This window comes from Fusarium falciforme, chromosome 2 (assembly GCF_026873545.1).
Source record: "Fusarium falciforme chromosome 2, complete sequence".
NCBI lineage: Eukaryota > Fungi > Ascomycota > Sordariomycetes > Hypocreales > Nectriaceae > Fusarium > Fusarium falciforme.
The window spans coordinates 3,917,238-3,944,856 of record NC_070545.1 but is presented as its reverse complement, the minus strand read 5'-3'; the positions used below and the strand labels follow the sequence as shown (position 1 = coordinate 3,944,856).

General features: G+C 51.3%; 7 protein-coding genes and 1 pseudogene across 8 annotated transcripts, besides 1 other annotated feature; 4 read left to right on the top strand and 4 right to left on the bottom strand.

Annotated features, from left to right (window-relative positions):
- Window positions 1-64: 64 nt before the first annotated feature.
- On the bottom strand, window positions 65-684 carry NCS54_00313600 (Hypothetical protein; the record flags this gene model as incomplete). Its single annotated transcript, XM_053148718.1, has 3 exons — window positions 65-211; window positions 260-447; window positions 498-684. The coding sequence occupies 3 exons, from the start codon at window positions 682-684 to the stop codon at window positions 65-67; spliced, it is 522 nt and encodes a 173-aa protein (XP_053004693.1).
- A 268-nt stretch (window positions 685-952) lies between these two features.
- NCS54_00313500 (YCII domain-containing protein) lies at window positions 953-1,536 on the top strand (the record flags this gene model as incomplete). Its single annotated transcript, XM_053148717.1, has 4 exons — window positions 953-1,119; window positions 1,171-1,226; window positions 1,275-1,438; window positions 1,501-1,536. 4 exons carry the CDS (start codon window positions 953-955, stop codon window positions 1,534-1,536), a joined length of 423 nt encoding a protein of 140 aa, XP_053004692.1.
- Window positions 1,537-1,952: 416 nt separating this feature from the next.
- Window positions 1,953-5,863, bottom strand: NCS54_00313400 (Hypothetical protein; the record flags this gene model as incomplete). Its single annotated transcript, XM_053148716.1, has 6 exons — window positions 1,953-2,098; window positions 2,171-3,727; window positions 3,782-3,975; window positions 4,039-4,175; window positions 5,022-5,364; window positions 5,421-5,863. 6 exons carry the CDS (start codon window positions 5,861-5,863, stop codon window positions 1,953-1,955), a joined length of 2,820 nt encoding a protein of 939 aa, XP_053004691.1.
- A 1,327-nt stretch (window positions 5,864-7,190) lies between these two features.
- On the top strand, window positions 7,191-10,096 carry NCS54_00313300 (annotated as a pseudogene). Its single transcript has 3 exons — window positions 7,191-7,805; window positions 7,863-8,225; window positions 8,276-10,096.
- Window positions 7,191-10,096: a sequence feature.
- Window positions 10,097-12,836: 2,740 nt separating this feature from the next.
- On the bottom strand, window positions 12,837-15,687 carry NCS54_00313200 (Zn(2)-C6 fungal-type domain-containing protein; the record flags this gene model as incomplete). Its single annotated transcript, XM_053148715.1, has 9 exons — window positions 12,837-13,330; window positions 13,379-13,565; window positions 13,615-13,787; window positions 13,836-14,106; window positions 14,154-14,692; window positions 14,742-15,043; window positions 15,091-15,213; window positions 15,265-15,374; window positions 15,652-15,687. The coding sequence occupies 9 exons, from the start codon at window positions 15,685-15,687 to the stop codon at window positions 12,837-12,839; spliced, it is 2,235 nt and encodes a 744-aa protein (XP_053004690.1).
- A 635-nt stretch (window positions 15,688-16,322) lies between these two features.
- On the top strand, window positions 16,323-19,304 carry NCS54_00313100 (Hypothetical protein; the record flags this gene model as incomplete). Its single annotated transcript, XM_053148714.1, has 3 exons — window positions 16,323-16,575; window positions 16,631-17,816; window positions 17,876-19,304. The coding sequence occupies 3 exons, from the start codon at window positions 16,323-16,325 to the stop codon at window positions 19,302-19,304; spliced, it is 2,868 nt and encodes a 955-aa protein (XP_053004689.1).
- Window positions 19,305-22,641: 3,337 nt separating this feature from the next.
- Window positions 22,642-24,551, top strand: NCS54_00313000 (Hypothetical protein; the record flags this gene model as incomplete). Its single annotated transcript, XM_053148713.1, has 5 exons — window positions 22,642-23,068; window positions 23,137-23,283; window positions 23,339-23,781; window positions 23,838-24,226; window positions 24,281-24,551. The coding sequence occupies 5 exons, from the start codon at window positions 22,642-22,644 to the stop codon at window positions 24,549-24,551; spliced, it is 1,677 nt and encodes a 558-aa protein (XP_053004688.1).
- Window positions 24,552-25,791: 1,240 nt separating this feature from the next.
- NCS54_00312900 (Hypothetical protein) lies at window positions 25,792-27,281 on the bottom strand (the record flags this gene model as incomplete). The annotated part of the gene is made up of 4 exons (XM_053148712.1): window positions 25,792-25,946; window positions 26,000-26,597; window positions 26,647-26,871; window positions 26,928-27,281. 4 exons carry the CDS (start codon window positions 27,279-27,281, stop codon window positions 25,792-25,794), a joined length of 1,332 nt encoding a protein of 443 aa, XP_053004687.1.
- Window positions 27,282-27,619: the final 338 nt, after the last annotated feature.

Here is a 27,619-nt window from a genome sequence, read left to right as displayed (position 1 = left end):
CTCGGTGGGCAGTGTGTCAAAAGGCAAGTGTGGTGTGCCAAGTATGCGTTCCCATGTCAAATATCTACTGTACAGCAATAATATCCATCTCCAGGCTTGCACCCAGTGGCAGCTTTGTTGCCTCGCAGGCGCTCCGAGCAGGCTTGTGAGGGAAATACTCGGCATACACCTCATTCACCTCCTTGAAATCATCCATGTTGCGAAAGTAGACCTTGTGTCTTGTTAGCAGGACGCATCGTCGCTAGCCTCAAGCACTCACCGTGACCTTGACGACCTTGTCCAGGCTGGAGCCGGCTGCCTCCAGGACTGCCTGGGCATTCTGACACATCTTGTGCGCCTTATCGGTGGTGGTACCTTCGATCAACTTGCCTTGAGAGTCGGCTGGAAGTTGACCGGAAAGAAACACGAAGCCATTTGCCTTGATGGCTTGGGAGTAGGGTCCGATCGCTGACGACAGGCATCAGCACCGGGTTAGTGGAGTAATAGGAGACACTTACGATGAATAGCCTCAGGGCTAAAGACCGGCTGTATTATGGCCCGGAGCGGCATTGAGGAGGAGAATGTTCGACAAGGGTGCGTACTGGGCTGGCCGTGGATATGGAGATTGCTTGTTAGTCTGAGGGTCAGAGGGCGAAGGGTAGAAAGAAAGCTTCCAATGCGAAGGGAAGAACAGCAGAGAGACATTATGATGAAAGAAGAAGAGTCTGACTCGCTGCAGTAAGCAAAGGCTACATGAGATAAATGGGAAGCGTTCTCGTGGTTATCACGGCGTTTTGAAGTGGTCCGGAATCTCGCTCCGTTCGGTACGTACCGCCGGAATGACATCCCGCTCCTGTCCCGGAGGGAGACGGAAACCATTCCCAGCGAATGATAGACAGAGATAGATAAATACAATGTAATATTGCCGATATTTGATTCAATGACCTACCCTCGGATCATCATCTAGTTCATCATGCCAGCTTCTATCCTGCGTTCACTCGCCCGACCCCTCTTGGCACCGAGACTCTCCACCCTTCACCAAGCACAACGCACTATGGCGACGGGTGTAGCAAAGAAAGAATGGCTTGCAATCATGCCTGATAAGCCTAATGTATTAGAAATCAGAAAGAAAGTGAAAGCGTAAGTCGCTTGAGCCGCTTACAGTATCATAATTGACATCACGCCTCGAAGGACGCACTATGAAGGCATCAAACCATTGATCGCTTCCGGGACACTACCAGCGGGCGGTGAGTGACAGATAACTACAATCGTTATTATCTAATCGGCTTTGATAGGCGCCATTTTTGAGAAGCATCCTGTTGATGGAGAGCCGGCTCTATTCAAGGGGAGCGTTGTCGTCTATTCTGCTGAGAGCATCGACGAGGTGCACAAAATCATTGAGAATGATGTATACGCCACCAGCGGCGTGTGGGACCTTGAAAAAGCCCAGGTCCTGCCAGTGAGTCTAGTGTAGAGTCTACTTTTCTAAATGGATGTTACTGACCATCTGCCTTATTACAGTATGTCCCAGCGGTTCGTGAGCCCCTTGGCAAGTGATGTCAGGTGCACAAGGTCTTGGAGCCTAGGACACAGTGCTGTAATGATAGAAGACTCTTCAGTATGCAGTATTTAGTCCAGCCATTGAATACCTTTTATCAACCCTGATTTCAGCCTCTGGGTCTCACACTATCATTCTATTTTGCACACCTTCTTTCCTGCTGTACCTGACTCTATGTGAGAAGGTAGAAATAGTAACTTCTAATATATTCGTCCTTGAACAGAGACAGGGGAAATAAGCTGTTGAATAGGACTAGCTTATACATTATTATATTCGACATTAGTTCCATTATACTGCACTATGGCCATGCCGTCTCTATCTCTGTTAAAGACAATTTAAGCCAAATTGCTTTGTATTTCAAAATGCTACGAGAACTGGTATCCGAGCTCGGTGAGATGTCAAATAATATCTGTGCTCATTGTCTCTTCTTAATGACGATCTTCCCCTTCCCGTTGCTCATCATGAGGTGCATCTTCATCAGAATTGGCTTCTTCAGGTACTGACTCAAAATCATTATTTTCGCCATTCCAGTCGCGAGGCCAGAGAAGCCTTCGTAGTGGTCTAGGCCAGATACCTATGCATAATAAGGCTATTTAATCTTAAGGTAAGACGGAAGATAGTGATTGCACTTACCAGTACGCACGTTGTTGACGTGTTCTTGTATCTTCTGAACCTCCACTTCTCGCACGGCGTAGAGACCCTCGATTCGAGTTTTCCAATAGCCGAATATGAAATCAAGTAGAGACTTTTCCTGATAATCCTGCTGCATGACATTGGAGAATTCATTCGTCAGGGTATCGAGGAGCTCAGCGTTCCTTCTCTCTTCCTCGGACTGTCGAATGTCTCTGGCGGTGCTGGGGTTGCAGTTCAGAATGGCATCGATGTAGTGGCCGTTCTTCCCTGACTCCTCGAGCATACAACAAGTGTGAGTCATCTCAAGCGCTTCAAATGTCGAGAGGCGAACAAGCTCCAAGGCTCGCGTCGACGGTTGCGTATTTGTGGTCTGCTCTCTTTTTCTCTGTTGTTTGACACTCGGTGTCGGAGTTGCTGTTGGGTCCCCAAACATGTCAAAGTCGAAGAGGAGCCTCTTGATACTGTTGGTCTGGAATTCGTTTTGTTTCCACACCCTGATACCTCCGTAAGGGTTTGCTGGGTGCGCATGGGACTTGTAGAGGAGCTTGAGTGGTGAACAGCCGTCACCATCAAAGTTGCACCAGCAAACGCACTTGTCTCGATGGGAGTCCCTGGCGAATTGCCGCAAAAGGTCTGCGGCTGGAGACAAGTAATGATCTATGTCTTGTTGATAGTCAAGGTCGAGGCCAAGGCTTGACCCCATTTCAGCAGCGACGCGGTGGGCACCAGTTACATCAATGTTAAGTCCTAGTCTTAGAGGGTCATGAGGCTTCTGGTCAAGAAATCCATGTTGCCGGAGCCATGGCATGTTATGGAATGCCCCCAAGTCGCCTCTTAGCACGCGCTGGGAGAGAAAGTACTCGTGGGCATAACGAAATGACCCCCACCTTACGAACATAGGCGGCAGTCCCCTCTGATCGCATGTGTTGACGTGGATAAATCCGTGTTCGTAAAATATGGGGAAGAAGCTGAGCGGCATGGTTCTGATGTGGTAGATGGTAGGAATCATGTTGTCGTTCATGGGCACCCGTATCGATGGATCAATGAACTCGCCCAACTCCTCAAGAGCCAGGCACCAGCGGGCTGCCGTGTCAAAATCTGGGATCGAAGGATCATGGTTCGAGGTGACTCCAAACTTGGCTGCCGTTTCAGACAGTTGTTGGAGCCTTTGGGAGAGATGCCTGGCTATTATTGGTACTGCTATTTCCGTACAGCTTGTGACAAGATCTTGTAATGTGTCGTAGTTGTTACCCGGAAACAGAGTGTATCCTGCGTTAAGCAAAGGGCCCAGAGTGGAGGGATAAAAGTGTTTATAATAAAAATAAGTATGATAAACAGATGTGAATAGATTCCCGTCGTTTGGTATTGGTTCATGGAGAAGTGCCCGAGCATCGGTTTGGAGGAGTCTCGTCAAGCCTTGTGGCCAAGTGCTTGCAAGTTGGAGCGTCGTGTAGCCATAAGTTCTCTCAAACAACGCGGCCGGGGCGAGTTTGAGTTGGTATTCAAGCTCGGGCATAGACCTAGAGAGAATTGCCCAGGCCATTGGCGACACATCCGCTGCTTGAGCAATTAGCAAATAGTGTTGGCGGCTTAGAGGGTCCCCTAACTTACGCGATGCATAACTCATCAGAAGCGGGTGAACATAATCCAACTTGGAACAGACAAGTAGTTTGATGACGGACTCGTCGCCAGGTTCGATAGTATCCAGGAGGCATCTGAAAAAATCAAGCGCGACTGCCCTGTTCTTGTCGTTGTCTGGCAACCTCGATAGCAAGCCTTGCCACCGGCCGAATGAAATGAACATCCTGTACATAAGTACCCATGTTAAAGTTTGGGCCTGACGGCATGTAAATGAAGACCTAACCTACCACTCTTCCGCATTCTGTTTGGCCATCTCCAGAGCACTCGCATCGGCAAGCCACTGCATCATGTCAAGGAAAACTCTGAAAGCTGCTTCGTCGTATCTTGCCCGTGGGAAAAAGATGTTTATATGAAATAGTAGGTACTGTGAGACGTTAGTAGTTGATTTATTCGCATTTTACAAGGACCGCTTTCGCTATCAGTTATATCTGCTTATCGACCAGGAGGGAATGAAGTCGAGGTGAGGTGGGATTGAACGCAATTACGATGAGAAAAGCTGAAAGCCTTGGGCTATGCAGCATAGGACATAGAATTTATTAGACTTACTATGCAGTATGGCATAGATAAAGATGGATGGATATCATACGGCGATGCTGTCCCTCGCTCGAAACACGTTGTGATCTGCCTTTTCATATGCAGAAGCTTATCCACCATGGTTTCTTTTTGCCCGCTGACATGGGAAGTAGGGCTTGAATGGAAGCAGTCGGAAATGAGCCGCAACACAGGGCCTTCTTCGGTGAGGGTGTGCACGTATCTCAAGCATGGGCTTAGACTGAAGCCCCCTGCCCCCGTCGTTAAGCACATGCTAACGTCAACCAGTGTTGAGAATAGGCCTCGAAGCTGAAGATGAAATCGCGCTCCAGCCTTCGTTGTGGATCTCCGGCGGGCGAATTTCGCAAAGGGACAGCCGACATCATGCTCCGAGAAAGTAGTTTGCTCAAAATAGGCTCCCCGACTGACTGTAGGAAGAAAGTCGTCCCTCCTTTTGGGTCGTGAGGGACACTTGCAATGCCTTCGACGGCGGCGAGGTTGCGGAACTTCGTTGGTACCCCTAGAGGACTCAGAAATGAGATTAGTGTCAGTTGCGTACAAGTCACAAGCCTGCTTGAGAGAGCTTGGAGGAACTCGTGAGCCTAGCGTTGTCATAAGCAGGGCATTCTAATAGCTGATGATTAACTTGTGCTGTTTGGTAAGTGATAAAGACCCTAACCTGGTTGTGAGACCCTGTATGCACAGAGTTTGCTGAGGCAGCGTTGATCTGGAGACTGAGATCTCTTATCATTCCAACAAGGAGCTGAGTATTTTGAAGACTTTCCCTGATATCACCGCCAACAGAATCTAATTGGTTGGCTGAACGGGTTGAAAACGCCTGAACCTCTGCTCTGGTTGAGACGAGGCTGTTGCTGATATCAGAAAACTCTCGCCGAGATGTGGCCTGAATGCTGCCGAGCTGTGTTGAGTTGGCTTCAACGGCGGCTTTCAACTCGCTAACACTGGAATTGGTGATCGATTGGAGAGTCTTCAAGGCATCGGCCTGCGAAATTCCTAGGTCCCTGGAAAACCCAGTTAGCCTAGATAAGTCTTAACTCTGGCGATGACGCAAAGTTACAGGTCTGCTGTCTGCAGAGCGGTCGTGAGGATGCCCAACAAGGATTGGACACTCTGACGAGCCCCCTCGAGCTTGCTTTTCTTCATGGGATAGATCGCCGCCCGGTACGTTTCCTTCATCTTTCCCTTGATGCTGCTCGAGGTGTTGACCGGGATGCCGACCTCTGTTAACATCTCTTCCAGGCTTCGGAGTTTCGCCTCAGCCTGTCGAAGGTGTTCGAGGAGTGACTTGGCATTCTCCGGGCTGTCGGTTTCGATTCGAGCAATGGTTTGTTCGAGTGATTTGAAAACGGCGAGCAACGACCGAACCTCATCCATGCCATCGTCCACGTCCCGTTGCTGCCCTCGGACTGCGTCAGCATACTGGACGAGTCCTTGGCAGACCTGAATGCCCAGGGAGATGATGCCGACGGCGCTGCCGGCGACGGACAAGGGGTCACCCATAGACAAGGTTTCGGAGGTTCTTTCGAAGTCGTTGCGTAATAGCTGCCCTCGCAGCAGACGGCCTGCTGTCTCATCGACAGGAGAGTTGTCGGAGGGAAAACAGTCTCGCATTTGCGGGGGCAGCTGAGAATTAATATTCCAAAGCCTGATCTGCCCAACAAGGCCGCCTGGGCGCACCGAGTGGCGCAGAAATGAGGCTGCATGAAGAACCTCTGGGTACCTGTCAGAGCGCGTTACACTGCGTCTTAGGCTTACAATGACAATTCATTGCAAACGCCCAACATGGGCAGCCGGAGTCAGCTTCAAAGAGGAGAAGAGATGATAAGATGAGTTGCCACAACTCAGCGTCTCTTGAAATTCAAATGACTGAGTTTATGAAAGGCAAGCCCTTGTTGGAACCTCTCTAATTAGTTCCGTGTGTGTTAACAGTACGAGTACTCAGTGCCTTGGCGGACCATGCGTTGGCCGATGTGCTTCGCCTTCATGCAGCCACACGACCAATAGGACGGACGATGAGGCATATCAGGTCAGCATTGTTTTACGCTCAAGGGCTGAACCGTTTGGCTTCATTGACCAGAGGCTGCGGGATGTTGCCATTGACTGTTGTACAAAGGGGTGGTTGCTCAGACGTCGAAATCGACTCGAAATTTTATCTAAACAAACTTAAATGAGTTGGAGATAGATAATGCCGTAAAACGAGGGAAAGTTTATTCTACTATAATCAACCTCAGAACGTTTAGAATCACTAGGTAGAGTATCAGATCATACTGAGATAATAAGTGCCTTGTCTTTTCTAATCTTTATGTGTGGGTCAATGATCTCGCAGAGATGGTCAGAATTGAGACAACCTTATTGTAAAAGTTGGGAATAGTTTCATTTGGGGACTGACGTGGGATCCACCTGTAGGATCAAATCCCAGCAGATTGTGGCAGGTCATCAGCTTTTTTCAACCAACAAGACAGCAGCCCCGGCAGTTGCAACGCACAGAGCAGCAGTCGTCATCTCCGACATTGGATCAAGGCTGATTCTCTATTGTTTCAGCAGGGTAGCAGCTGAGCGGGCCAGGCAAGAGATTGTTGGCCAGCAAGGCTGACTGCAGAATGCAGATGACAAAGGGAAGCCAAGCCCCGTTGCTAGTGCTGATTGACTACGACGACGATGACGGGAAAGCCTGTTGCAGATCCTACCAGAGTCAAGGCATGACTCCAACGGTTCTGCATTATCCTTGTCATTAATAAGCCTCCACCTGGTGCCCGACTCTTCGGTTCAGCCAAGCGAGCGGGAATCTAAACGCTTGACCACACAACACTCACCGCAAACGACAGGCCTCGCGATGGCTTCAGTCGCTCACCCGCAGTCTTCGGCGTCGCCCGATAACGACTCGTCCAATGCCGCCTCCTCCGGGGCTCCCATGCCGCCGCGCCAGAACGGCGTGGCTACCATCCCATTTGACCGCCCCGTCGCCCTCACGGCGTCGGGTGCCCCGCTGTTGAACCCGAGGAGCTGCGTTACTTGTCGCCGGCGCAGGGTCCGTTGCGACAAGATGATGCCTTGCAGTAACTGTCGCCGCGCACAAAGCGATTGCATGTATCCAGCGCCAGGTCGCGCACCGCGTCAGACGAGGCCTAATGTACCCTCCAAGGCTGTGCCTACTGAGCGAGAGGCCGATCTCATTAAGCGCCTGCGGAAACTCGAAGGCCTCGTCCAGGAACTGAGCGGCAGCAGCGCGGGCGCGTATGATGCGGAATCGCCCAAGGCACAAGAAGATCACACTAGCTCTCAATCCGACATTGTGAAAGAGACAGCCGATGAAGTCAAGCGAGAGACAGAGAGTCGCAATTTCACAAACATGAACAAGCAGCTTGGTCGATTGATCCTTCACGATGGAGAACCAACTGCGCGATATGTCAACAGCGGCTTTTTTGCCAAGCTAAATGATGAGGTACCATGAGTGAACCCGCGATGGATAGGTGGATATGAGCATAGCTAACGACGACAGCTTGACGAGCTTCGCAATGAAATGGAGGCTGTGGACGACCTGGACGATTTTCAAGACGACACGACACCTGAGCAGTCGCCTCCGCAGAATCTCGCAGCCGACTCTGACCATCACAGCTTTCTCTTGGGGTATCGGTCTGCAGACGTCGACCTGGCTGGTCTTCATCCTTTGCCAGCGCAAACGTCTTTCCTCTGGCAGATTTACCTTGAGAACATTGAGCCATTGGTCAAGGTGTTGCATATTCCTACCATGAGCAGGCTCATGACGAAAGTGAGACGGGGAGAGCATGACCTTCGTCCTGGCGATGAAGCCCTCGTCTTTGCCATCTACTACTCAGCCGTCGTCTCAATGGAATCAGACGAGGTAAGAGCTCACTTCCAACAATAGCCACTTCTATCTCACTCACATCCCAGGCCCAAACCAACCTCGGAGCTTCAAAGACCCACTACATTGCTCAGTTCCGCTTCGCCCTCGAGCAAGCCCTCGCAAAGGCCAACCTCCTCACCACGTCCGACATGGCTGTCCTCCAGGCCTTTGCCATCTTCCTCACCGTCGTCAAGTGCCACGATGACAGCCGTTTATGCTGGACCCTCACCAGCCTCTGCGTTCGCATGGCCCAGGCCCTCGGCCTCCACCGCGACGGACAGCAACTTGGCCTTCCGCCCTTTGAGGTTGAGATGCGACGCCGGCTTTGGTGGGCTGTCGTGGCGATTGATCTGCGTTCTGCTGAGGAGATGGGCTCTGATCTTATTGTTAATGACAGAAACTTTGACACGCAGTTGCCTACCAATATTAACGACACCGATATCGACCCGTCTTTCACCGAGATGCCCACGCCTCGTCAGGGTCGGACTGACACGGCGATCTGTCTTGTGCGATATGAGATTATCGCTCTTTCTCGTCGCTTATTCACAGCAATGACGCAAATGCGACCAGTCGATCCTAAGAATGTCGAAAAGAGTCTTGAGGACCGTGAGCGAATGCTTGTCGAGGTCTACGATCGCATGGAGGACAAGTTCCTGAAACACGTCGTCATGGATGAAGATCCTGTCTTTTGGATGGCTTCCCTCATTTCGCGGGTTATCATGGCCAAAATCGGTCTCATCATTTACCAGCCCGTGCTGTTCCCAGGCACTGGACCCGAAGCTTCACAGGAGATTCGAAGTCGACTCTGGATGTCGACGATTGAGATTGTCGAGTACAACCACATCCTCAACGTCGACCCGCGATGTCGGCAATGGCGCTGGCTCTTCCAATCCTACAGACAATGGCATGCCATCGCATACATGCTCCTCGAACTGTCAAGACGGCCATGGAGTGTCACGTCGGAGCGAGCCTGGGAAGCCGCCCAGATCTTGCAGTACGACCATCCCATTGAGGGCACCAACAACGCAGAACACACCGCGGCATGGATGCCCATCAAGAGGCTCTATGCCAAGGCTAAGAAGCATCGTGAAGCTGAAATGATACGACTGCGAGCTGACCCGGCCGCTGCAAGACAGCTCGACATTGAGGATCGGTTGAAACCAGTGCTTGAGCGCATTGGTCCAGCGCCGGGTATGGAGACTCGCATGTCGGAACTGAGACTTCGATGGCGAAAGCTTTTCCGATCAGGAGACTTTGTCTATAACTCGGAGTATCCCACAAGCATCATGCAGGAACAAGCGCAAGGGGCTGGTCCTCAACCTACTCCTCAGTCTAGGAGTGTCCAGGTGCAGGAACCGGAGCCACCCAAGCAGAATGTCGAGGCCACAAATAATACGTTGTCCGACGCCAACCTCAACCAGGCATGGCAGAACGTTCACTCTGGCAATCCAGGCATAGCAGTTTATTTTGAAGGAGGCACAATGGAGGCTTCCAATCCAGGCGGTCTCTTCCCAGGTGGGGGCAGTCTCGGGAGCATGTCAAGCATCGCATCACCCGCTGCATCAGGCGCAGCAACATCAACATATCACGACCATGACCCTCAGCAGTATCCGGATAACCACCTCTCACCATGGCCAGGACAAGATGACTTTCAACACAATCACAACGGCGGTCTCGGCGACATAGACGACCTCTTCCAGCACGGTGCACTAAACCCCAATGGCTTATCGTCAGTGACACAAGGCATGGATCTGAGCGTGGAGCTCGGCGAGGTGGAGGATATCGATTGGAATAATTGGGATGAGACTCTGAAGCTGCTGAGCAAACCAGCGATGAGTGGTGGGACGGGTAGTTGGGGAGGCATGTGAGATGATCGACGTGGTGATGAGAGATGTGCGATGTATAGAATAGTCATGTTCCGCGAGGAGTTGTTTATGGGCGAGAGTATAAGGATACCAGCATTTGCGTTAGAGTTATTCCAGGTAGGTCTGAGGAACGATAATAGTACCTCTATGTGTTTGGTCGTTTCGGGCATGTCTTTCAACTTTAAGGATGATGGCTTCCAAGCTTTGAGACAATAATAAGAAACTATAAGCACAAACCTCCAAATATGTTAACGATAGGCTCTTCGAAGGACTTTCATACACCTTGTGAAAGATAAGCATGAGAACATCACCCCCACCCCCTGAATGCCGGAGTATCTTTATCGGCGGCTCGTCGGGGAAGTTGGTTCTCATCCGGACCGGTCACGGTAACCCTGGACACGGCGGCGGGCATGACGAAAGGTTGGGTTAATATGAGAAAAAATAGAATCTGATTCAACAATGCATCGCTGTCTCAAGTGACACCGAGAGGTTGTGATCGTGATGAATCTGAAGGTTGGAGGCAAAGCGCTCACCCACCTCATGAAACCACATTTATTGAGCCCGGGTGGCAACAGAGCGTAGTCGATGATGAATCGAGGAAATGAAGAAGAGAATAGAAAGAGAACTGAGAGATACGGAAGCAAGTCGGTGTGGGCATTGCAAGAGTAGAGGAAAGAGTGTGGTTTGGGTCACACTCAGAATGAACAGAAAGCTTGGTGGGAAGAGTGGTCCAGCAGGACGGGAGGTTGGTCATGGTGGTCCGTTTGATTTCTACGGCAGCCCATATGGATAACTATCTCGTGATGGGCTCGGTTTCCCTGGAATTTAATGGAAACCAGTCAATCCAAAATACAACTACAATAATAACATCCGGTCTGGCCACCCTCACTTCAGGGGGCCATTGTGCGATTCTAGGATGCCCCTTGGTCTCAACGATCTTATTCTTAGACGTAGAATCAATAAGCACATGTGCTGAGTAATGGGATTTGAGAATTGCTTCGCGCATTCGCCAAGACCCATCAAGAACAAAGAGATCCAGAGTCCCCAAGCTTGGGCTTTGGTCAGAGGGAGCATAACCCCATTCATTGGGCAACCTGGCAGGCATATGCGGTCAACTCAGTGACGTGACAGGTATTTCATCGAGTCGTTTCGACGAAAGCTCGAGTACATGGAGGAGAGAACGCGGAGAGATGATTCATCTAGGGTCACGGATCTAAATAAGTAGAAAGCAAAGATTTGTTAGGCAGCATCTCTTTACGCTCAAGAGGCTCATGTTTTATTAGGGCTAAAAAAAAGCTTCAACCCCAAAGCCCAAACCACTAGAGAGCAAAATCCACAACGGCAGCAACTACAGGCTGGTTCCCCTTTCTTTCGACAAGTATTCGCTAGCCATTTGTTAGACAATGTCCAATACACACTTATGATGCCATACACATGCCTTGCGGATCTTAAGATTAGAAGAAAAAAGGGCTGGCTGACACAGAGTCGGCACAGATTCTCCGTCAAATCGGCTTCAGGCCCCCAAGGGTTCTTGATCCATCTTCTTCATAGCTTGGCCTTGGGGGCATCGGCGTCGGAATCTTCGAGGTGAGCCTTGCGGTTTTTCTCGACGAGGTAAGCCCAGAGTTCGCCGAACGTAGCTTTATCGACGTCTAGAATGTATTAGAATCTAGTTTACCAAAGCCCATCAGCCCATTTCCAGAGCCCATATCACAGTAAGGGATACCCCTTGGGAGAATGCTGAGGAATACATACCGAAAGACGTCGTCAGCCTTGGTGGGCTTTGGAGCGGGAGGAGGGTCGCTCTGGGCAAAAGCTCTCGCGTTCTCTAGCCACTCCTCCATGGAGATGAGCTCATCGGTAGCGGCGGGGAAGGGAAAAAGACAAATAGGGACTTGCTCGCCGTTAGGCCCCGTGACATGAAGCATAGGCTTAGAAGACATGGCGTCGAAGGAGTGTTGTTGTTTTCTTTTTGAGGAGAAACGAGGAAGAAAAAAACAAGCGACGGTGATCTGTTTCAAGGTGTTTACCGGAGATGTACAGGAGCTTCGTCGATGTGCCAACACGTGACTCCCGGGCAAACAATTTTGTTTGTGCCTAGCCATATATCGTCACTTGTGGCAATAGGGAGGGGCTCATGATTCATTGAAGAAATAAAGCAGAAAGGGGAGCTCAGTGACAAACAAGCTATATTAGAGATTGCAGAAGCGAACTCGCTGCTGTGAGAATTGTGGGGACAAACGAAGGAGGTTTACAAGGCGCTCTTTGTTACCCTTTAGGCATTACACAGCAGGTTCAGTGCTGGCCGAGAGGAGCAGTAGTCAATAGAGACTCAGATCTGGTCATGGTGATCCAGTCAATCATTGCACGGTTTGTTTCGCCCGGATGGCTCTCTATCGTATCTATCTTCCTAAGTTTAGAGGATAGACTTGGGCGTGGGCATAGGATTGTCTTTAGTATTTGCGAAAGATCCATGCTTTACAGCCTTGTGAGCGGTAGCTGTGCCTGGTCTAGAGCGCCCTTTCCTCTTCCCGATCTTGCCCGGGATGTAATGAAAGGATTTTGTCAATTTGGCAACGGTAGATAAAAAGTAAGAAGTTTTAATCTTTGATAGAAGAGCGGGAGTAGGAAGAGGGCAAAGGGGGGGTATGTCGTCGCTTGACATCGAGTCCTGGTAGCTCGTGGGCAGCGCTGTAGCAGGAGGCGGCCGTGATTGTGCGAGGGAGAGGCTTTGGCAGCGCTCCTATGGATCAGTTGAGAGATCGTCCAACTCCCATACCCAGCCCCCATCCAGCAAAGTCGTATCCAGAAGGTCCGCCCCCTCAATATCTAAATCATCGATAACTGACAGAATTGCATCTGGGTGCGGCTGGACAAATCCGTCATCCCCATTCCTGATGTGCGACCACACAGGATCGGGTGACACACCTGTCTGACTGGGATGAGCAATAGCATATCCAGCGAGGTTCGAGTTTTGTCCAACAGCTCCTGCGTCACCGAGATTTGGAGAGGGAGCAACATGTCCGCCGCGTATCTTGTTGTGAAGCTCGAGGAGCTGTACGAGGTCCGCCCGGTAAGCCTGTGCTGGGACGACGTGTCTGGAGATGTATTCGTCGAGTAGACCCATAACTTGAGGTAGATCCCAGAGAAGTTCATTCGCGGGCCTAATGATGTCGACCAATATTAGAGCAAAAGCTGCCGAGAACAATGCCTCGATGTCGTACGGCAAGAAGATGTCTACGGAAAGTTAGCATGTCCTCAGGGTTACTGATGCATGATGCTCACCACACATCATCTGATGTTTCAGAAGCGACATGATCTTGAGGATATGTATCGCTGAGTCGATACACATCCTCAGCATAGACTCGAAGGCGGAAGACAAAGGTTGCGTATTGCTTGATGAGGGTGTGTCGGGGCTCAGAAGAGGCTTCAATAGGGAGAACAGTACCGGCCGGACAGTCAGAATGACGCACTAAAAGCCGATGTTAGGATTTCGTCTCCAATACGGCATTTTAACAGACCTGGTGAAGTAATAGATGTAGTGTGGCGGCTTCGCGATTAACCGACTCCCTTGACTGTTGAAGATCCAGGCACAGGTGTTCCCGAAGCACAGAGGAGGTCTCCGCGAGGCGCGAAAGAATAGTCTTGACTTCAACGAGGAAGTTTCTTTGTTGGCCATGTATCCCGTAGATGACTGCCATCTGTAAGTTGAAGGGATCAACTCAGGAGCGCTTGCACCTACCATCAAGGATCTTGCCTAGGTAGGATGAGATCCTGACATGAATGGCAAAAACATTCTGCGCGTCGTCTCCCTCCTTTGCATCGGGGAAAGGGATGGAAATATCGTCGTCACGCATGACGGAAGGGCTGCCCAACATGGCAGCACTCTTCCTGTCGATACAGTATACCGTCCACCAGAGTCTCCGCTGGTACTCGACATTCGGCGGTCGCAACGTTTCAGGGAAGAGCTTGTTCATAACGTTGCTGACGGACATGCGCAAGGCTTGTCCTATCTGATAAGAGTGAGCTTGTAGACTAACAGGGGGGCCATTCAGCTAACAGTGACGTAGGACTCTTGCAGGAGGTCTGTTGCGTGCATGAACAAAGCCGTCAAGCAGAGGATCTCGATTGACAGCAGAGGGTGTTCGTAGAGCCTACGAATGTCTGGCATGGCCTCGATCGCGTGGGTAAAGTAGACCATTCCAGATGGTCCCTTCTCGCAGTGCTCTCTGGACAATATGGACTTGCCGAACGCCAATACAAGGAGCATCTGGATGTGCCAGAGTGTCGCATCGGGAACTTGGCCTTTGCCACGTTCACTATAGAATGCTCTCAGTGTCCGAAGAAAAGCTTCTGGCTCAAACAGGGAGTAGAGCGATCCGAAATGCGCCACTACGGTGTTGGTCAAGTACTCGGCATATGAGAGCCGTGGCAGTGGGATGCTGGCCAGATCAAGTGCAATCGGTGGCAGGTTCGTCGTGTAGGATATGTCCTGGCGTTCCACGGACACGCTCCCAGGGTCTGCGACGGGTGATGATCGTTGAAGAAGGTTGCGTACGTTTCGGCTGAAGCTGAGAGTTGAGCTGTGTCCGAGATAGGCTTAGGATGTGAGTACTGCAGTCACCTGGAGGACGAAGGAAAGGCGTACCAGGATGTCCGTAGCGATGAATTTTTATTTGGGGTTCCGACGTCACTAGAGTGTTTGTCAAGTCCTCTGATTCGAGGCGCTGATGTATAACGGACGTCTCCCTTGGGTTTTGACTGTGTGAGACGGCAGAGGCTGGTGGTGGCATCTCAGGATCTGGGAGGGGGTTTTCGAATGAGGGATCTGGCGATCCCCGTTCTTCGGCATCACCATGAACAGATAATTGTCCCTCCGTCCGTGAGCTCTGTGTGTCTTGGAGCTGAGTCTCGAGTGCCTTGATCCGAGCATGCAGTCCGTCGAGATACCTGCAAGCATTAGACATGAAGCGTCATTGCCACAGCAAATCACTCACTCGACAGAAACTGTAGCTTTTGCCTCTTTTTCTTCAAATACACATGGTACCTTGCGACTAACGCATCTCTCACAGGGGTTTCTCCCAGAGCATCGGGACTTGCGATTGCGACAACCTATACACCTGTAACCATGTGTCAATTGTGATGGGAAGTTGCCGATCGCACAACCTTACGCATTGGAGATCTTCCTGCGACGGCGCCGAATAGATGAGGGCGATTGGACCTGAATCTCATCTTCCATGGTCAAACTTTGGCGGGTGAGAGCACAAACTGAGTTATCAAGCTGTCCGTGATGATGCCCCGAATGAGGGGTTCTTTATGAGCCGGCCATGGTTTAAGACGCCGGGATGGGAGCACCCCAGCCGACAGGAACCCACCGCAGGCCCCGAGATCTTAGGGGATCGGTAGCGGGGAGCCGCCGTTATCTCCAAGCCCGAGCTCAACGCCCATTGGATCCTTGCCAGTCAATTCGGCTTCTTTGAGTGAATGCTGACTAAGGCTTGTGCTTCACCTCACTGTTTACCGAGTGATGCTCAGCTCAGGGGCATGCAGGTACGTACCTTATCTGCCTGCAGCCTGGGGCCCAACCACCCCATTTTTATTCTTCATGTCAACTCCATGCAGCAATAATTCCTGTTAGGACATGGGATGACGGGTGCATCACATAGCCTCAATGCTGGATGGTGATGACTTGAATGTGCCTTTTAAAATAATCTCCGAGTGGTCAGTGATTTATAGCATCAAAAATGAACGATTTTCTTTCAAAATTTTGCCTCAATCGTGGTCAAGTCGATCTGCCCCCTAACACTTGGTATCGGGGCAGCGTGTTGCCCCAGAGCAACGGGTAGCGCCCAGTGAAAGAAGCAAGCACAGGCAGCCAACCGCAAACCGTGGAGCTGCATGACAGCAAACCTCGTGAAACTCGACCTGTCCTTTCATGCCCATGATAACCCACTGTCTCGAGGATTGAGTGAAGAATATCTGTATTTTTCTACTCTCAACAGTTGTCTTTTTACGTCTGCTGCTCACCTGTAAAACACCTCTCCTCTGTCACCTTGGGCCGGCAATTGCGACCCGCAGGTGCAGGGAATCAACATCTCCTATCGCTGGTGCAGCGAACAAACAAAAACAACGACATCATCTCTTCTTCGACAAGCGCACAATTCATTCACTCGAGTCCTCGGTCTGGATTTTAGGGCGTTTCCCCTCGTAGGGTGAATTCATTCGCCTCATGTCTTCCCGCGCAACCTACAGTTTCTCGGCAACCACAATGCCTCACTCTCACTCATCAACACCGCGGCGCCGACCTCGCCAGAGCCGCATCAAGCCAGACCCCGACTCTGCCACGGATTATTCATCTATTCCAGAGTCTGGCACTGTCAACCTTGATATGCGCAATACTCCTTCTAACACTTCGAGCTACAGCGAGAACGGCCACATTCCTCCCAACCAGGCCTTTTATCGTCACGGCAGATCCGATGCCCGTAAGTTTACCTTGCATCAACCTTACTCAAGAAGACACTAACATCATTATCAAAGCAACCCCAAGTGAGCGTCTCACAGAACCTGAGCCTTTGCTGCGGGAACTGAGGATGCGACCCAACGCCGCGGCCGAGAGCCCGACAAGCCAGGTCCCCGTTGACGGGAGCTTCTTCCAGACGTCCTTCCAGGACATCGGAAAGAAGCTCAAGGCCTGCAACGATACACTCGGTGAGCTTCAGCAACTTGGTGTCTCTCACGATGTCCCTCTTCCAGAACTCGTCCTCGTCGGCGATCAGTCTGCCGGTAAATCGAGTCTCATGTCAGGTCTCGCCAACCTCGATCTTCCTCGAAGTGAAGGAACATGCACCAGATGCCCGCTGCACATTCGAGTGTCACGAAGTCATGATCCGTCCTGCCGCGTGTGGCTTCGGAAGGAATACTCCTACCAACCCCCAGAGTCCCGGCCCATCACTGAGAACGACGTCACCGAACGGGATCCCTTCTTCCCTTGGCGAAAGCTGCCGACTACCGTTGTGCATGAGTTCAAGACCATGATTGACCACAGTGACATCGAGGAGGTTCTTCGCTGGGCCCAGATCGCCATCCTCAACGATGATAAGAGCCACGAGCTCTTTGTCCCCGGCTCCGGTGGCATCGCAAACACGGTTCCGATCGACAGAGCCGCTGAGACCGTGGCTGCCAAGTTCTCGCCAAACATCGTAGCCCTCGAAATCAAGGGCCCTGAGCTTCCTGACCTTTCATTCTACGACATGCCCGGCATTTTCCAGAACCCAGCCGACGCTCGCGATGACTACCTCGTCAATGTTGTGAGGAATCTGTCTCGAGAGTATATTCAACACCCGTCCGCGATCATCTTGTGCTCCATGCCCATGAACAGTGATGCCGAAAACTCATCTACCTTTGGCCTCATCCGCAGACTCGGAGCCCTGAATCGCACCATCGGTGTCCTTACCAAAGCCGACCTCATCCCGGAGGGTGGCAATCACGAACAATGGCTGGCCATCATGAGAGAGGAAGCTCACACAACTGGACTCGGATACTTCATCACGTCGCGACCACAGGGAAAGGATCTCGATGAGCTCAAGCGATGGGAAGAGCACGTATTCGTGGATTACGGCTTCGACAGATGGCCAGCTGCGTTCCACTCCTTCTCCGACCGGTGTGGTATCGAGAAACTGAAGGCATTCCTCTCGGAGAAGCTTGGCCAGGAGTTCGCAAAGAGGTACGTTACCACACTAATGCCCATTGAGGGTGGCCGAGAAAAGTACTAACACCTCCCAGTCTCCCCCACATCAAACATACCTTGAAACAGCATCTGAATGGTATCGTGGAGCAGTTGAACAAGCTGCCAGAACTGCCATCCAATGTTGAACTCGAGGTTCAGACCAGTGTCATGGAGTTTGGCGAGCAGGCTCGATCCAAACTGAAGCCTGCTGAGTTCTCGAAGCATTTTGTCCCACTGCCCGAGAACTTTCGCGAGTGTCTACTGGATATGAAGCCCAAGTTTACCCTCAAGGACAGTACCGACATCCCAGTTCTGGAAATCTCTGACGATGAGTCTGATGCGGGATCGGTTATTACCATCACCAACACCAATACGCCAAGCAAAAGACGAGCGATGGGGCCACCTACGACCCCTTCCAAGCGAGCCCGCACTGATCCAATGCCCAACGGAACCAATGGACACATCAAGCCCGAAGACATGAGAGCCAGTGTTCCGCGGTTCTCTCCCGCTGCCGGCCCCCGACGTACTGCCTTCCCGGCTCCGTTCACTCCATTCACGGGCGTCGGACGAGGATTCAGGACTCTTCGCCAGGTTCGGGATGAGATCAAGGCCAAGACCAGAGCTGGCGTGCCAGATATCATAACGGAAGAGGTCTACAACGACATGTGCCGCGAGGCAATTCAACCCTGGGATGGACCCATGAAGGCATTCCTCAACGAGGTTATGAACCTCCTGAGCACGATGCTTGAGTCAGCCTTGAAAGTCTCGTTTGCTCGCCTCAACAAGCGTCTCATCTATAAGGAGTGTCGCAAGATTCTCACAGAGTACCTTGATGAGCGGCGCCACGAGACTCTTGGTGCGCTTGATGTGGTGTATCGCCTCGAGACATACGGCCTGTTCACCGTCAACCAGGAAGCGTTCCGTCGGTACCAGAAGGACGAGCAGATTCTGTTGACGCGATACCGCCACCAGATGCGAATGCTGGCGGCCGGGTACGGCGATGGGCGACCCCCGGTTCCTTGGGAAAGCCTGACAGATGAGAAGCGTATCCAGGACGAAAGGCGACGCGAGGCCGATCTAGCCAAGCTTGGCCCAGATTCATTTGAGAGGGAGCTCGAGGTCGTGGCTTATGTTAGAGGCTACTACCGCCTCGCTGCCTTGCGGTTCGCGGACGCTGTAGCTCTCCACATCACCAACGGCATGATTCCTCACATCCAACGTCACCTACCGTATCACCTCGACCGCAAGCTCGGCCTGGGAGGTCATGATTCCACAAGCGTCTACGAGAGGCTTATGGCGGAGGACTCGGCCACGGCGACGAGGCGGGAGGTGCTGAGAGGAGAGCGCGAGAAGTTTGCAAAGGCCTTGTCGAGCATCGAGGAGTTGGAGGCCGGAGCTGGCAGCAGAAGTTTGTCTGAGGAACAACAGACCGACGAGATGTCAGACATTGCCATGATGAGCGGTGCGCTCCCTGCTGAGTGTTGAGCAGACCAATTGTGACACGATAACGAACGATTGGTGTTTTACCCTTTGATGGCATCGCGGGCCGAATCATGCTGTCTACTATACTGTCAACTTACCTTGTAACGATTCGGAAGGGCTTATTGGGTGTGTTACGGATGCTTGCTATTATTGTCTTTCATGTTTGGTACGGGACGGGAAAAGGAACAATGGTCGGACGAAAGGAAGAGAATAATGTGGCGGAACTGGACTGTATTGGTGTCTGTCTGAGTCGAGACCTGGATGGTTCTTTGTGTAGATAGGTACCGGATGCCTCCCAACGCGTCTCGGCAGTGTGTGCGCGTCCAGGCAATTCGGGCACAAGCCCCGGCAGCTGAAAAACCATGTGTTAGTTGACGCTGTCGCCAAGAATAGTTTTAGCTAATTCAGCCGACCTCTTGAGAGGATGAAGCAGGGGATGAAGCGCGACGAGATGCATGGGTATGTGCGGAGGAGGCAAAAAAACACGCGAGCGGGGAGAGCAAAAGCCAAACCAGACGACATCTGGATCGTGACACCTTGATTTAGGCAAAATACAAGCTTCTAATCCTGTGATGAACCCGACAGCGCATCTTCGTGGCGCGGTAGGAAAGGCGTGGCATCCCCGGATTTACCAACGGCTGAGGAGTCGAGATGGAGGGGATCGCCAGCCACGGCCGAGGATCCGGCCGGAGGAGGGGGGACAACGGCTGCACCCTGCAGGCAACTCGATGCAGGTGCTCTGCACCCTCATCGTGGGGCCACATGAGAGCGGCAAAGGTGTGTGTGTGTCTCAAGGATAACTTTTTGCCTGAATTCTCCCAAGATTGAACAGACTGTCTCGACGGCGATTGCCTGATTCGAGACATACCAAAACTCCTGCGCCCCTTTTTCGAGGCATTGCCATGAAATCCTTCAACAAGAATGAGAAAAACTCTGAAATTGTCAAGTTTACAGTCGGTCAGCGAGCATGGCCTGTGAGTAAGACCCGTGAGTAAGACCCGTGGTGTGTGGCCCATCTCGTCTGTTCGGCATCTCTCCCGCATCTCCGGAACCCCAAGGGGCAACACACCAAATTCGTAACAGAGGGCCGGGGATCCTTTTTTCGCGTTCTGCAAGACCTCGGTTGGAGAAGGGTCAAGAGTTGAGGCCATCGTGAGAAATGCGCAGATGGCTGGATGCGCATGACTGGATTTGTTTTGCTTCCAGGCACGAGGACGATGGAAATTGGCAGGTTCTCTGGCTTTGAGCTTGTTGTCCCCTTGTCAATTGATCGGCTGGCTATGTGTCTAGACTTGGGAGACTTTCGCTTGTCCCATAAAGCCTGAATTGTTAACATGATACTCGTATTGTTTTGACCGATCAGGTCGGTGACACACCGAGTATCCATGGAGTAGTTGAGGACATCGGCGGCCTCCATGCCGCCTAAATGCCCAGATCAACATATCGAACGGGGCAGGCAGATGATGCTTGATCGTCGAACAAGCTCAATACGGGCATACCCGCGAAACAACGGCTCATGCATTTTGATCAGGGATCATGGCTAGCTCCCCCAAGTTCGAGACTCGAATCCCCATTCGTCCAAGTCCGCTCGAGGAGCCAATCTCGGCTTGTGTCAGCTATTAATCATGGGTTAAAGTGGTTTTCGGGCCTGCGATCCGAGAAAGTGGATGCCAAGCCTCGTGGGTCTGGCACACGCCCTGCCGTGTGTGAAACAAGTGATGAGGTTCTTCACAAAGTCTTCATAGAATGACTTCGTCAAAGTTATGTCTAAATTATGGACTTTTCTTAACGGCTTTTCATGATTTATGATGATGCTCTTCTCATTCCTCATCCTAAGAACCTTATGCTTATTTATGCTTAATTCTTATTCCAACGACTTCAGAATCACTCTTGTCGTTGACCTCAATGGTTCGGTTCTATAACATGTTGGCTGGGTCTGCTTCTCAACTACCGAGTGACATTTGCAGGTGCCTTCATGTGGTCTGTGGCGCGAGCGGCACAGAACCAGCCATGCTCTGTTACGACGAGCCAGGTTCTTGGGTGCCGTGAGACAAAATACCCAAGTTCAATGAGAGGGGGGGCATCATGCCATGTGAGCTGTAGTTGGCAAATGCTCTATTGGACCTCAATTAAGCTTGGCGAACCAAACGGCTTGTCCCTTTCTCGGGGACCCGCTTCCCCAAGGTTACCCCCAGATCACACCTTGCTCGTTTTGGGTATCCTGGAACACAGGGCCGGCGAGCCATTGGGTGGGTGAATGCGGGAAAAGACGCGGCTGCATTCAACCAGACGGCCCTTTTACCACGTTTGTGCAGGCGTTGCGAGTCGTATGGTGGGATCGTTCTGCGTGGGCTTTTGTTCAAGCTTAGTCCGCTCGAGATCCAGATTCCCTTCTCCCGCCAGGCATTCTAACAATTGTGAAGATTTGGGTGTAGGACACTGAATTGTATCTCAATGAGAGTTTGGGATGAGTACAATCAAGGTCAATATCATCGAGTGAGGATCAAAGATGCCTGAGGTCTGGATGAATATCCATTTCTTGAGACCACATCAATCCATGAGCCGAAAGGAACCTTGGTTAACCTCAACGTCGCTTTGTGGCGGTTCTTTTGGTAACATGCCTGCTTGGAATATCGCTTAAGCTGCGACGCGCTCCAAACTGACGGGTTCATGACCTACCCATGGGACCCTTTTCACCCCTCCCCTCCTCCTCAGCCCAGGAACCAAGAGTCCATTCACGGTCGAGCCTTTGTCGTTTTTCTTCTCGGCTCTCGTATGGTCTCCTGAGACTAGCGGAGCAGAATGCGACGCCTCCCGTCAGGTCATAGCTCGTGGATGGGTAGGTCGAATGTGAGTCGGCTGGGTCTCTCCACACAGCGCTTCAACCCCTTGTTCAATTAAGCCCATCCCTGGAAAGATCTACCTGAATTCCCGGGGATAGGGTTGGAGGAGTTTCTTTGGGTGACCCTAGTAAAAAGAACAGATCGAGACACCACACCTCCTCTTGGCAACGTGCATTACCCGTCTTTCCGCCCCGGTTGATCTTTTGCCCACCCATCCCCGGCTCTATGCTTCCCCTCGCCGTAGAGGGGAATGCACCCGGCAGCGCAGGTGACAGACCTGGGGCTCCACGCTCTGATCCCCCAGGATGGATCGACAACATGGCATTCACTGCTACGCGAAAAGAGTATATAAATGGAACGCTCTTCCCCGTATTTTCGGGTTCCTTTCTCGTTCATCCTCACCCAAGAGCCAATTCGCTCATCAAAACTCCAACCTGGGTGGCCCTCAACTCTCAAATCCAAACACACATTGTTGATCGAGTTAACCCCTTTCCGCAATGGCTTTGCCAAAGTTTTTGCAGCCGATAGGCTCCAAAGCCCCGGTTAACACGGACCGATCGTCTCTCGAGGTCGCGCAGGCCGAGGCGCCCCGGTTCGCGAAAGTGACCTGGTACAAAGAGCCTCACTTGCGGAACCTCTATTGCCTCATTATCTTCCTCTTGATCGCTTCAGCAACCACCGGATACGATGGTATGATGGTCAACACCAGTCAGCAGATGGATAGATGGAAGGAATACTTCCCAGAGTACAAGAACGAGAGCAAGCTCGGTATTTTGATCAACATGTACAACATCGGTTCGATCGTGTCTTTCTTCATTACGCCCTACCTTGCAGACAACTTGGGAAGAAAGCCCACAATTATGATTGGATGTGTCATCATGATTGCTGGTTCTTTCATCTCTGCTTTCTGCAACGGTTACGGAAGTGAGTCCTCCCCAGACACTCCCCCTTTCCGGCCCATCTGAGCCATCAGTGCTAACTTTACGGCTTAGTGTACATGGCTGGTCGCTTTGTCCTTGGTTTCGGCAACTCTCTGGCTCAGATGTCTTCTCCTATGCTTCTGACTGAGATCTGCCACCCTCAGCACCGTGGTCCTCTCACCGCCGTCTACAACTGTCTCTGGAACCTCGGATCTCTGAGTAAGCAACTCATCTTCAAACGGGACAACTGAGGGATGCTAATAGATCATTTTAGTTGTTTCCGTTGTCGGTTGGGGCACTGCCTCGATTAACAACGATTGGTCGTGGCGATCCATCACCTTCATCCAGGCCGTTCCATCCATCGTCCAGCTCTGCGGCATCTGGTGGGTCCCTGAGTCTCCTCGATTCCTCGTCAACAAGGACAAGCCCGAGCAGGCTCTTGCAGTCCTCGCCAAGCACCATGCCGGTGGTGACGAGAACAACCCGACTGTGCAGTTCCAGTACCGCGAGATCAAGCAGACCATTCAGGCCGACCGCGCCGCCGCCAAGGCTACCAGCTACTCCGACTTTGTCAAGACCAGGGGCAACCTGTGGCGACTCGGCATCATCGTTTCCCTCGGTATCATTTCTCAGTATTCTGGCAACGCTCTGTTCTCCAACTATATGGATATTATCTACGAGGGTGCTGGTATCAAGCAGCAGAACAAGAAGCTTGCTGTAAGTGTTTTAGCCATTGTCTAAACATCATGTAACTAACAGCTTCTCCCTTATAGCTCTCTGCTGGCAAGACCATTCTCGATCTTTCCGTCTCCATCGCTGCCGCTTTCTCTGTCGACAAGGTCGGTCGTCGTCCTCTCTTCCTCACTGCCATTTCCGGTATGGTCACGGCCTTTATTATGTGGACCATCGCTGGTGCCATCTACGAGAACTCCTCCGTTCCTACTCCTCCCACCAAAGACGAGCCCGACGGCGGTGTCCGATACACCAACAGTAGCTCCGGATACGCTCAGATCGCCTTTATCTGGCTGTTTGGCATCTTCTATGATATCGGTTTCTCGGGTCTTCTCGTCGCCTACGCCCTTGAGATCCTCCCCTTCCATCTCCGTGCCAAGGGCATGATGATCATGAACATTGTCGTTCAGGCTATCCTCGCCATTGGAAAGTAAGTTGCCTCCATAAACTCGACTGTGACACTTGAGATGCTAACGAGCAACAGCCAAACCAACAAGCTCGCCTGGAACAACCTCCCCCAACACTGGCACTTCATGCTCTTCTACACCATCTGGGACTTCTGCGAGTTGATCTTTGTCTGGTACTTCTACGTTGAGACCAAAGGCCCCACCCTCGAGGAGATTGCCCGCATCTTCGACGGTGACGACGCTGTTGCCCACATCGATCTCGCCCAGGTCGAAAAGGAGACCAATCTCGTCCGCCAGGAGGAGGACATCAACTTTGAGAGCGTCAGGAGCCCCAAGTCTCTTACTTAAAAGGCTCTACCTGAGCTTTTAATGCGGTCCAGTCGCGTCAAAGTCTTATGCTTGCGTTGACGAGTTGTTCCCTGAAGCGTTCGTGTTATGGATTAATGAATTGCGGATGATACCTCACAAAGTTGGAAACCGAAAACCACCCTTTTTGCCTGTATGCTACGATCGTTTAGTCTCGCACCAGGTGGCAACTTACTGCCGCTTGGCTTATTTATTTCTCTTCTTCCCTAAAGCATGTGCTTATGCGATTCCGTGTTTGTGACTGATGTGACAACGATATTGATGAGCGAGAGTGTGACGGTGGCTGAAGACAAAGGTGTATCACCAGAATACCAAATAGGGCCATAGCGATAGATCTAAAAGGCCCGTTTCGAGGAAAATGAGTATGACCATGGAAAAGGGGGGCGTCAGGCGCATCACTCCCACACTGAGGAGGATGCCGACACCTCTGGCTCCGTCACATCTGGCGGTCCGGCTGATGTCTAATCGAACGGTAAGGATTTAGGCTTGATGTTATGTACAAAAGGCCAACCTGTAAATGTTCCTGTTACTCATAATTGGTGTGAATGGGAGCAGATACTTGACACGCCAACTCAACCAGGCATCGACCAAGGACTAAAAGCCTACTTAAATCTCAGGATTAGAATAGAATAAAATATAAAGAGGTACTATAGGAACTTGACCATCTCTTAGATTCTTCTCTCCTAAACTTAGATCAATGTTGTCATAAGACGAAGGATTGTTGATGTGGATTTACTAAAGGCTGACCCCGGGGGTATGCCAAGTAGCCAGGTTGGTATGCGAAGGACGACAAACAATGGGAGGGGTGTCAATGCCATCCTCGTCATATAGGGCCTCTAATCCTGGCCTATATATCAGTTTAGCCGATGTCCGGCTGATCAAAAGAAGCATCATCTTGACGGTGTCGGCTGAAATGGAAAAGGGACATGATGCGGCGGTGACTTCTCGAGTTGATGTCAGACCCGAGCGATGGTCATTGTCTTTGTCTCAAAAGAAAGTTTGATGCAAGATCTAGGTATTCTGTTTCTCGTCTATCAACATATGAAGACCTGCAAAGTGAATGATGACGTGTATATCTATCGTGTATCTTGCCTCCCATCCTGAACGCCATAATATGCAGTCTCATTCTCGACCGATTTGCGCAGAGAAGTCTCGTGTATCATTTTAAAGAGATGTAAAAAGAAAATAGTATGTGGCACAGTGTCTTTGCCGTGTTGGATGATCAGTCGTCTTCGGGCTTCCACAACATCGGACTGGCGCAGATGTTGTCCCTCGCAAAGGCCCTGTATCGGGCTAGAATGTCGGTTCGCTCCATGCCACCTCGCTGGCTGCCGAAGCTGTAGTGCACAGCGATACCTTTTCCATCAGCTACCGCATCTACAATGATTATTAGCAGACTATCACTCCAGCTAAGAGGGAAGGGAACTCACGTCTTCCCAGCTGTCGTGGCATCGTGCACGAAAAGTGATTCTCATCATCCGACTCAATAGGCTTGGCGATGTTGATGTCCTTGCCCAACATGGCAATGAACTGAATGCCCATCCGCTCGTATTGAAAGTCCCATGTGTCGAACTTGTACTGAGACAAGCTGTTGTGTTCGAGATTCTCGAGGAAACTGTAGTGCTCCTGCGCGCCAATCTTCCACTCAGTCCAGCCGCGACCCATGGGATGATACTCGGTTGTCTCGATGGGGGTGTTGTCGAGAATATGATCACCCTGATGCTTCACGGGAAGCCAACGATGCTGTTTGTCGTCGGCATCCCACTCATCCAGCTTGAAGTCGATCGGCCCTTTCCACCGTGGCAGGTTGGTGGCTTGCCAGTCGTATTTCATAGAGTCCTTGATGTCGAACGACTTGGTGGCTCCCTCGTTGTTGACCTCAGGAAGGTAGGGTTTGACCGCGCCAAGATTCCAGTGAACCCAGCTGAGTAGTGGCTGGTTGACGACGTTGGCAGAGACGACGTAGTACTCGGGGTGTTCCATCTTCTTCTTGATTATGGAGGGGATGACGCTGTCTTCCATGAACACCTACAGCACTGTCAGCAAAACCTAGATAGAACATACCATGGCAACTCACGATATCGTCGTCAATCTTTACGTATAGAACATCATCTTCGACCCGGTCGTACGAGTTCCCGAACCCGCTTGTAAAGTTGTCCTCGTCGGTCATCTCAATCTTCCATCTCTCGTAGCTTGGTTCACTCTTCAGCATCTTGGCCAGGAGCTTGAGGTCCTGTTCGTCTTGGGTTCGTTCCACGAAGATGATACCGTCGAGCATGCCCCCATTCTTGATCAGGTTTCGCTATAACCGTCAGCACCACGCTTCGCTGAGTTCCCCAGGGTAGTGAATGGCAATACCTTCAAATAGCAATCCAGGATAGAGACGGAATGCCGTCGACCGAAAAATACCATGCCCATGACCTTCTTAATCTCCTTGGGTCTCTTCCAGTACGTCAACTGTCGCAGGTGTTCGTCGTCGGTCGTCCAAAAGAGCTTCTTTGTGTTGTTTGAGGCTTTGTCGTGACCGAGTTTTGATGGTGCATGTGGCTCCAACGCAGGTAGATCGACCCCGACATACTCTCGCTGTCTCCAGAGAAGGGGTGCCACCATGATCATGAAGACGATAGCACATATCACAATGTGCCCTTGTGTACAGCTGAATATCCTGCTACCCACACTCAGGGAGGACGCAGGAACCTGTGGTTTCTTCATCTTGGAAGGTTGGATGAGGCAGATCTGGGAGTAACGAGTAACCAAAAATACTGGAAGGCACGGGAATCGTCATCTCAAGTAGTCGACCGACGCCACAAGCATTCTGACGGATGTTCTTGGAGACTCAAGGCCCGGTAAACTAGGTTTAGCGATCTCGACCTCCAGATCCTTGGCATTTGCAAGGCACAGACAGAAAGGGTCTATCAATGAGGATCCGCACAGCCATTGACACTGAAGGGCTTGCCCGTGACGGCTTTGGCTGATGGTGATCAATCCCAGTCGACAGATTGTCCCAATGAGGAGGGCAAACACAACGGATCAAGTCATCGCCTCGGGGA